This window comes from Notothenia coriiceps, unplaced genomic scaffold, assembly GCF_000735185.1.
Source record: "Notothenia coriiceps isolate Sejong01 unplaced genomic scaffold, NC01 NC01_scaffold00021133, whole genome shotgun sequence".
Lineage (NCBI taxonomy): Eukaryota > Metazoa > Chordata > Actinopteri > Perciformes > Nototheniidae > Notothenia > Notothenia coriiceps.
In genome coordinates, this window is record NW_011353834.1 from 1 (window position 1) to 10392 (window position 10392).

General features: G+C 42.8%; 1 protein-coding gene and 1 pseudogene across 1 annotated transcript in view; both read left to right on the plus strand.

Moving 5' to 3' along the window:
- Positions 1-275: 275 nt before the first annotated feature.
- LOC104953128 (Abelson tyrosine-protein kinase 2 pseudogene) lies at positions 276-5147 on the plus strand (annotated as a pseudogene).
- Positions 5148-6365: 1218 nt separating this feature from the next.
- LOC104953129 (glutamate receptor 4-like) overlaps positions 6366-10392 on the plus strand; it is a 35476-nt gene continuing 31449 nt past the window's right edge. Inside the window, exons 1-3 of the mRNA XM_010780056.1 lie at positions 6366-6476; positions 7043-7049; positions 8416-8580. Of these exons, the coding sequence (XP_010778358.1) occupies positions 6366-6476; positions 7043-7049; positions 8416-8580 (283 nt within the window). The remainder of the gene's footprint in view (positions 6477-7042; positions 7050-8415; positions 8581-10392) is intronic.

Genomic DNA, 10392 nt, shown 5'->3' on the forward strand with positions numbered 1-10392 from the left:
ATTGGTTAGCTGGCCGGCTCTGTTGTAATTGGTCAACCGCTTAGAGATGTCCCGCCCCTTAGCCTATCACATACAATGTGTTGGAGCGTGAGTGATGTCACTAGGTTCCGGAAGTAAACAAAGGAGTCCCAACAAAAGAATAAGAGCTTTTTTGAACATTAATGTCCCAGTAGAGACAATACATACTGATATGAACCTTAAAATGACCAGAATATGTACTTTTTAAATGTTGTTGTATATTTCTAACCCTCCCTCTCCTCTCTCTCTCTCTTCAGGCTGGGCTTCTTCTCTCCTGGGGGGGGATAGTCGATCGGGCAGCTCCCCGGCGTTGCCCCGAAAACAACTTTCCCGAGATAAATCCCCCGCCGGCCTTCTAGACGACGCTCAGGATTTGGGCACCTTCACACGGGACCGAAAGACCGGCTTCTTCAGCTCCTTCATCAAGAAGAAATCCTCCTCCTCCTCCTCGTCTTCCTCCCAGAACCTCCCCACTCCCCCTAAAAGGAGCAGCTCTTTCCGGGAAATGGAGACTCAGCCTCACAAGAAATACGAGCCGACGGCGGACTTTTCGGCACCTCCTCCTCTCCCCCAATCGGACGGCGGCATCGTGGGGGGGTTCTCCGCCTCCCCCTCCCACAGCGACCCCCCCCAGCCCCAGTCTCGTTGCTGTGGTGCTGCTTTCGGACAAAAACCCTCATCAGGGGGGGGTTTGGCGGCGCAAGTTAGCACTAGTAGCTGGAGCGGATTGGCGGGTTTTTTCACGCCGAGACTCATAAAACGGACTTTAGGGCTTCGGACTGGGAAAACAGCTATTTCTTCATCTGAGGAGGGGGTGGTGGGGACTTTACCAGTTGGGGGGCTTTCCAAACCCTTCCCCAGGTCTAACTCCACCTCCTCCATGTCCGCCGGGTTGCCAGATTTGGAGCGAATGGCTTTGACTTTACCCAGAAACCGAAGTGCAAAACCCCCTCTGGAGAGAACGTCCTCCAGCAGCTCCACGCCGGAGAACGGACGGCAACCGGACGAGGGGACGGCTCAGATCAGAGAGAGACCCAAAGCCAAGATGGTTCCCAGGGGCACGGGGGTGAGGGTACCGGGAGTCGGGGGGGAAGCGGGGGAATCGGACCTTGTAGTGGATCGACAACAACAAAACTGGTCCTCCCCATCGAAGACTTCTTCATCCTCCCCTAAGACTCCTTCTTCCTCCACCTCTAAGACTTCTTCATCCTCCCCTAAGACTCCTTCTTCCTCCACCTCTAAGACTTTATCCTCCTCTCAGACCCACAACCACAAGGTGCCGGTGCTGATCTCCCCCACGCTGAAGCCCCCCGACGTGCACCTGGTGGCTCTGGACTCCCAGGGGAACCGCTTCAAGCTGCTCAGCGAAAACCCCGATCGTCCGCGGCTCGTAAAACCCAAATGTGCTCCTCCTCCGCCTCCTACGCTACGAGGCCAACACTCGTACAGCGAAACGACGGGGGGGGAGGAGGAGGGGGAGGTGAACGGGGAGAAAGGGATTCGAACCGGGAAAGGAGGAGGACCTATGATGACGACGGGGAGACCTTCAGTGCCGCCGCCTCAGGTTCCTCCCACAAACACTCCTTCAAAAATGGCAAACGGATCCACTCCCTCTTCGTCCTCTAAAGCGGGTTTACGGAGGATTCGACAGCAAGCGGATCGCGGCGTCCCCCCCGAGCGGGTGGGTCGAGAGGCGTTGTTGGAGTGTGCCGATTCGTTGATAGTCGTCCTCCGCGACTCCTCCCCCTCTGACTCCCCCCCCTCCAACAGTGTGGTCCTGGACGCGGGGCTGCAGCTGCTGGACCGATGCTCCGGGTACGTGGACGTCATCCCGCAGATGAGGAACAAATTCGCTTTTCGGGAGGCGGTGGGGAAGCTGGAGGTCAGCCTGCAGGAGCTGAGGGCCTCGGGGGGGGGAGGGGGAGGGGGGGGCACGGTACTGGAGAACTTGCAGGGCTGCGTGAAAGAAATCAGAGACGTGGTGCAGAGGTAACAGCTGTGACATCACTGTGACATCACTGTGACATCACTGTGACATCATGAAAGAATGAAGACTCTTGAAATAAACTGTCTTTTAAGGACCTTGTTCTGGCAAGAAGGTGTCATGCAGTCTGCGGCGAAATGCAAAAGTCAGGAGGTCCCCAGTTCACATTTGGACACCAAGAATGGAAGAGGAGGGGCTGTGACATCACTGTGACATCACTGTGACATCACTGTTACATCTGTGGTGGAGATGTATCGAGACACACACTAACAAATAATAGTAAACGGGTGAGAAAACCTTGAAGATTCTTGAAATAAGACGGGAGTTTAGGGACTTTATTCTTGCAAGAAGGTGTCTGCGGCAAAAGTCAGAAGGTCTGCAGAGGGGCTTATATTCACATTTGAACACTAAGAATAGACGAGGAGGGGCTGTGACATCACTGTGACATCACTGTGACATCACTGTGACATCACGCCGGTCACACTGGTTTCCCTCCTTTCTTCTGGTTCTTTTTTACAGCTTTTCGGGGACGGGTCTGGACGGTACCTCAGAGAAATCACTCACTCACTGTTTACAACCAACACACACAAACTACAGGTGGTTTCAGTCCTGCAACGATAAAGCCTCTTCGGTTCACGAATGTCGAGTGTATCAGCTGTTCGGAAAGATCTCAAGTCTGTCTGTTTGTCCGTCAGATACTGAGCAAAATACGTGTTTACTGACAAACCTCAAACAGTGTCGAGTAGAGCTGCAACGATTAAGATCTCAAATATTAAGATTAGTTGCTTTTTTCTGATTTCTATCAAAGTAAAGAGATTAAATCTGGATTTCTGACTGACATGTTCCACTATTCTCTGACATGTTAAACACTAAACAGCTGATCTCAGGCCCTCATTAGTTGCAGCTCCAAAGGGAATCATTAGTAAGATATTTAGCTCGGTGTCTGGGGATCATCGTAAACCTTTCAAAAGCCATTTTATCCTAAAGTATTGGAAACAAAGTCCATGTGATTTCAAGATGTCGGGGTCTTAATGTGACACCGATTTGCATTTACATTTCATGATCAGTATTTTTAACTAGAGGGACAAATGTGATAAAACCATGAATCTCCCAAAATCTGTCTGTCTTGGTATTATCGAATAATAACAGACGTGTAAACACAAAGGGATAACAGCTTTAGAGAAGCGTGTAAATAAGCTCAAATGAAACGTTAGAACAGGTTGATCAAATCCACACAGAGACCCCTTTATTCCCCTCATGACCAGATGGTGTTTCACAGCATTTGTCTTCAGTGTCCACACGTAAACACGGTGCCGTCTCCGAGAGCATTTCAGTATTGAAGTCCAGTTTGAATGCACAGTAACGTCAGTCTGGTGGGAGCGCAGGAGCAGAACTGGGGCGGTGTTTCTATAAGTGTCCTTCTGACGGACTGATCCAATCCCTGAAGCCTTGTCGTGTCCTCAGTGCCTCGAAATCTTCCACGAAATGAACACTGCAAAGAAACCAGAGACCTGCTACACACACACACACACACACACACACACACACACACACACACACACACACACACACACACACACACACACACACACACACACACTGATCTCTCTTCCGACGAACTGCAGTATGTCTTCAGCACATTGTACATTATTTTGGTTTTTAAAAAAATAAGAAAAGCTTTTTTTCAGAATGTCTATGTATGAACTTGAATTTTTAAATTATTCCTTTTTTTTCTTTTTATTAAAAAGCACAGAGCTATTTTGAGAGATGTAAATATTGGATTTATTTCATATCCAGGAAACAGAGGATGTATGTGTGCTCACAGCATATAGAGCGTGTCTGACTGAAGAACACCTGAATATATGAATGTATTATTCTTCCCTTCTGAACCCGGGCGAATGACCATCTGCATGAATCTCTAAAGGTGCCATTTTTTTATTTGTATTATTATTTATTATACTTTTTTTTTTTGTATTGGCCCATACTTCTCATTTTGGTCACACTAAATACTAACGTCCAGAAGCAGTTGCTCTGTTTTTTGAGCACAAATTAAACATTTTCCTTTGCTTTTCACATCTAAATGTACACTGGATACGGCCTCGCAAACAAAACCTAATCTGTAAAAACACTGCAGGTCCAAAACAACATGCTCATGACACTTGATTGACTGCAGAGTAAACGTTGTTTTTCAGTTCATGTCGTGCGTCAGTATTTTAATGTTCAAACAGGTTCCTGTGAGACGAACTGATTTCTATTCGCTGTGATTTTACAGAAACACGGAGAGAAGAAACGCCGTGTGATTTTTATTTGATGATTCTTGGTGCCTTTTTGTGAGCAAATGATTCATGTCTTTCACTGCGAGAGAAACAGGCAATGTTTAAAATCCATCATTAAAAAAACATTCATGTCTTCCATTTTCCATGAGCTTTTCTGTCACTTGGAGGTTGATTACTCAGATGCAAAATTGAAATTTAAAAGTGCATTTGTCTATTAAATTAAGTATGTAGATACTCGGTTGCTACGGTTACTTATTGGAGGTCGTTAACTCTGTTAGTGCAGCAACATCTGGTTGATTTCCCTCTAACAAACATGCACAAAAACACTTTGGAGAAACACCCTGCCGCTTCAGAAACAAGGAAGCCGCAACACATTTATTTAAAATTGCTTCTTGATTATTTGTGTAGCATAGTTGTGAGAAGAAAAAAAGCCTTATCAAGTCAAACGTAACCTCCAAAATCAAACGTATTTAAAGAAATACAACACAGATATTCAATTTGTCAAAAAATCGATTTGTTCTCAATGATTTTTCCACAGATCGTCTCATTGTCAATCCTCTTCGTTGTTGTTGTTGTTGTTATTTATGTCGCCTGTGTTTTTTGTTGTTTTTCTGGAGATCGTGTTCACATCCAACCAAAGGCCACTTCTTCAGCTGTACGAGTGCAATGTAAAGCAACACACACACAATGATGGAAGATGTGAATTTAAACAGGGATTTAAAAAAGCAGAGACGTTAACATTAACTTTTTTATTGTACAAAATATATATTTAGTTTTTTTTTTTATTTAAAGCTCACGTTATATTACTGTGAAGTTTTGCTTATCAGTGTTAAGCCTATTGTAAATAATAAAGATATTGATGAATACTGCTCTGCTATTGGTTCTTCATCTGCTTCTATCAGCGCAATTATAATCATGATAACACTGACTAGGTATATATATTAATTTATCAAATACATACATGGCCCCTTAGAATAAGTGTATATTTTTAAACTCGCATAAATGCATTAAATTACATTTCACTTCACTCAATACTGTGGAAAATCCCCCCAGGAGCAATTTGGGGTGAAGGGTCTCAGGGACACAACGACATGGTAACTGCAGTGGGGTTTGAACCTGTGATCCCCCTGATCCGAACCCCAGCACACTAGTCCACTGCGCCACACGCCTCCCTAGTATCTATTGCATTTATTTATCTACAATACACTTTATATTACAAACGAGAATACCATTAATTCAATGTTAAATGTATCATGTTTAAGCTCCATCACCATCATTGTTTATTTCCTTATTAATATTAAAAATAACATGGATTTAAATGGAGATAATATCGATGATTACAAATCAGTATCAACCTTCTTTTTTTTATATGGATTTCCTCATCACTTTTGCTTAAGTATTAAACACTTTACTTAATTAAGATACATTGAAATCATGACAAAAAAATGTAAGAAAAATACATTTTATTAAGTATAGAAAAGTTTACATTATTCAAGGAATTATTTCAAGCTAATCACCCATACAAATCCAATGAAATTCTGGGTTAGGTTTAAACAATTTACCATAAATAACCAGCAAGATTACCATTAAATTAAGTCTAAATGTATCATGTAGCTCCAGCACCATCACCGTCTCTCCACGCCTTGTTATCCTGTAATTGGGGATTTTTTTGTTTGACATTTTATTATAATCAATACCCTCACTAACTCAAATAGAATGGACTTATAATGAAATAATAATGACAATATAAAGCAAAGAAAAAAAACCTCCATCATCATCACCGACTGCCCCCTGCTGGTAACACCCCCCCCTCCCCCCCCGTTCCCCGGCAACATTCCCCTCCTCTCCCCGGCTCCTCCCCTCCTTGTTTTTTGGGATTCTTTTGTTTTACATTTAATTATTATCAATACACTCTCTAACTCAAAAATAATTGACTTACATTGAAATAATGGTGACAATATAACTAGAAAAAAGCTCCAGGACCATCACCGGCTGCCCCCTGCCGGTATCACCCCCCCGTTCCCCGGGCACCGCTCCTCACTCCCCCCTCTCTTATCCGGCTCCTCCCAGCTCCTCCTGTTGTAAAGATGGCGTCCATCATGGAGGGGCCGCTCAGCAAGTGGACAAACGTGATGAAGGGATGGCAGTACCGCTGGTTCGTGCTGGACTACAACGCCGGATTACTGTCTTACTACACGGTCAGTTCACAGGGTTCTAACCGCTGATTTTATCCCTTATGGAGGTTTTTAGAGCAACTTGTTACTGGCTGTCAGACAGGATAAGGGCCTTGTGTTTGTCAGAAGTCTCAGCTGGCAGTGAGAGGCGGGGCTCCGTGATGACGGATCCGTGTGTCAGCCAATAGAAACGGTCCCTGCAAACCAACTGGCCAATAGAGTGGCAGTATTCTTCCCCACACTTACGCTAATGTAGCTAGCTATCAAGGCTAGACAACACCCACTCGGCTAAACGTTATTGTGAGTAGTTAACAGAATAAAGCGATACAAATACATCGTTTTATAATTTTTAGGGACATTGTTTGTCTTTGGGAGTTATACTGGAGTCTCGTCACTCCCTGGTTTGTTCGCTAAATAGATAATAAGACACTGCAGGAGGAGACAGTGGCTGTCAGTTAGATTTTTGATAAATCCAACGTCAACAGAATAGATTTACTCAATTATACTGAACGTAAGTACAATTTAGAGGTACTTGTACTTTACTTGAGCAATTCCATGTTCTGCTTCTTTGTACTTCTATTCCTCTACAGTTCAGAGGTAAATGGTGTACTTTTACTCCACTACATGTATTTAATAGTTTAGTTGCAGTATACAAAGTCATTCAAACTAGCTGCACCTTTACCAGCTTTGAGAACACTTTCATGATCAATCATTATAAAACATATCATATATATTATTCTGAAATGGACCAATCTGCACAATGACTACTTTTACTGTCACTACTTTCACTATATTTAGATGAGAATACTTTTCTACTTTCACTTGAGGAACATTTTGAATGCAGGACTTTTACTGTAACAGAGTATTCCTACACTCTGGTACTTCTACTTTTACTAAAGAACAGGATCTGAGTACTTCTACTTTTACTCAAGAACAAGACCTGAGTACTTCTACTTTTACTCAAGTACAAGATCTGAGTACTTCTACTTTAACTCAAGTACAAGATCTGAGTACTTCTAATTCTACTCAAGTACAAGATCTGAGTACTTCTACTTCTACTCAAGTACAAGATCTGAGTACTTCTACCACCCCTAAATATACCGTCAGTGTACTCTGATTAAAGTCAAGAGCAATGCGGATAATAAACTGTCACTTCTATTTGACAAATAANTTCCCTCACTGCTTGCCTTTTCAAACTCTATTGTTTCGCTTATATTTGACTCTTTCTACGTATTTTAGGATATAATTCAATCCTTTATGAGAGGACATCAGGATTGGGTCAATGTTCTTATAGTTAAACCTTCCTCTGTATTTCAGGATATAATTCAATCTGCAGTCAGAGGGCATCAGTGTTTCCTTGAGACCTGAATATGAAGTCTTTTTATGTATTTGTACAGCTTTTTGTGACCCTGTTCACGAACATGTAATCACACACTATGTTATTCTTTCTTCCTCGATTGATTGTTTTTATACTTTTTTCCGAACAAAACAGTTTCAGAAAAGCCTCTAAAATATATTTCCGGCTTCTTTTCTTAGTTTCTTTCTTTAAGTGAAAACCTTTTTAGAGTCTTTGTAGATTTTGGACATGTTCCACTCTTCTGACATTCATCAATGATCCATACCCTCATCAGTGATCACTGGCTGCAGCTCCACATGTTGGACTCTTTACCTCCACTTATTGGACTGGGACGAGTTTCTGTCTTTAATACATGAGGAAGAGAATCAATCAATCAATCAATCAATCAATTAACCAATCAATCATTCAATCAATCATTCCCAATGTCGTGAATATCTCCATCAGTATCAGTCAGAGAAACCGCAATTTGTTCATTATAGTCACATTTGTTTTAACGGCTCTTCCTCCTCTCCCTCCCTCCTCTTCTCACTCTTCCTCCTTTTCTTCCTCCTCTCCCTCTTCCTCCTCTTCCTCCTCCTCCTCCTCTTCCTCCTCCTCTTCCTCCAGAAGCTCTCCACCGGCCCTTCGGCCTGGACTCTTCTCTCCTGACGGAGGCGGTGCGCTGGAGTTCGAAGGAGAACCTGTTGGGGGCGACGGAGAGCGACCCAAACCTCTTCGTGGCTCTTTATGACTTCGTGGCCAGCGGAGACAACACGCTCAGCATCACCAAAGGTAAACAACAACAACAACAACCAGGAGCTTCTGTTTGTTTGTCTGTCTGCAGAATTACTAAAAACCAGTCGTCTGATTTTCATGAGACTTAGTGGAAGGTTGTAGTACGGGCCAAAGGAGAACAACAACACTCAGTATCAGCAAAGGTAAAGGGAGAAGCCCAACAACAACAACAACAACAACAAGGAGCTTCTTTTAGTTTGTCTGTCTGTCTGCAGGATTACCCAAAACCTCTGTGATTTCCATGAGACTTAGTGGAAGAGTGTAGTACGGGTCAAAGGAGAACTCTTACATTTCGGATTCAACATTATTTTATTTTTGTAGTTCGTAAAGTCTTAGATTATCTAAAGATTTCACTCCGACTTGGTCAAATGTACGTTAAAGCCCTGCAAGTCCGAAAAAACTTCATCCAGAGACGTCCAGGCTTCTGTCTCCGACCACTTCTCGGTAGAAAACATTCTTCCTTCGTCATATTTAAGTTAAAACCAAGACATTTAATCTCCCCACCTCGGACAAAATAGGACATTTTCGTTCACTTTTTTACATCTTATAGACAAAAACACTTCTACTATTTAGTAATACGGAGAATCCCAAAGCTTTGCAGCGAATCAAAACCATGAACTAGCTTCGGGATAATCTTAAAAGTCAAATAATTGACGTAGAAAATGTCGTAAATACCTCGTCAAGTCAGAAAATAACTCAACGAAAGTGTTGGTACCGGACTGTCCGAGTTCAGGGTCATTTTGCAGAAACATGGCCGACAAAAGACAAAAGAACATTTTTAATGATAATATTTGGGCCGCAAGATTTCGACTTCTATAACGATATGATTCACCACATTAAAGGCAATTCAACTCTTTAGTTATATACTATTGTTGACACCTTTTAAGTCTGTAGAATATTTAATATTAATATAGAAATTATGTTTTAGCATATTTTGCCTTTAACAAATATTCTGTCACTTCAATTCCAATATGGGACTTGCCAATAAAGCTAGAATGAATACACGTGCAGCCCTTGTTATAATCTGCTATGCCTATTCTCTACCAACACCGAAAGCCCTTGAGCACCCTCATTGGGAATTGGGATTATCCGAGCAGCCCCTGAATGCACCATTGGCTTTAGTCAAAAGTCAAAGTCAGCTTTATTGTCAAAAATTCTACATATCGAAATATCGTTTCCCACAGTGTGACGTGTATACATTAAACAAAACAAAGGGCCTAGACAACCGGGGTTTAAAATGTTAATAATATATTTAAAGTGTTCAAAGTACAGTTTCAGTGCAGTAGCAGCGTCCTAGTTGTCTCTGATTCTCTGTGGAAGCTAGTGTTCATTTCGTTGACTAAAACTATGACGAAATATGTTCGTCAACGACCTTTTTTTCCATGACGAAAACGAGACGATGACGTGACGGCACCGACGGCAGTAAACAATAACTGTAAGGAAATCATCATGCAATATCGTTGACGAAAAGTGACGAGACGAAAATGTAGTTTACTAAATAAAAACTATGCCAAAATCTGTCTTTACTTTCGTTGACGGAAACTGAGGAGACGAAATATTATCAAAGATAACGTTACATCTCTGATAGCCAGTTTTTCTCCCAGCAGTTCCATTTCCGGTGCTGCGGCTGGGCAGCAGCTGTGTGTCCGTGCTGCGCGCGGCGGTACATTTGAATTACACCGGGCAGCGGCACACTGTCAGGAAGACTTGGGTCTAACGAACCTTATTTAACAGAAAATAAAATGGCAACAACAGGGCTTGGGAGCAGTGGTCGCGTTAACCGAATACACCCCCCCCCTCGTCAGCGCG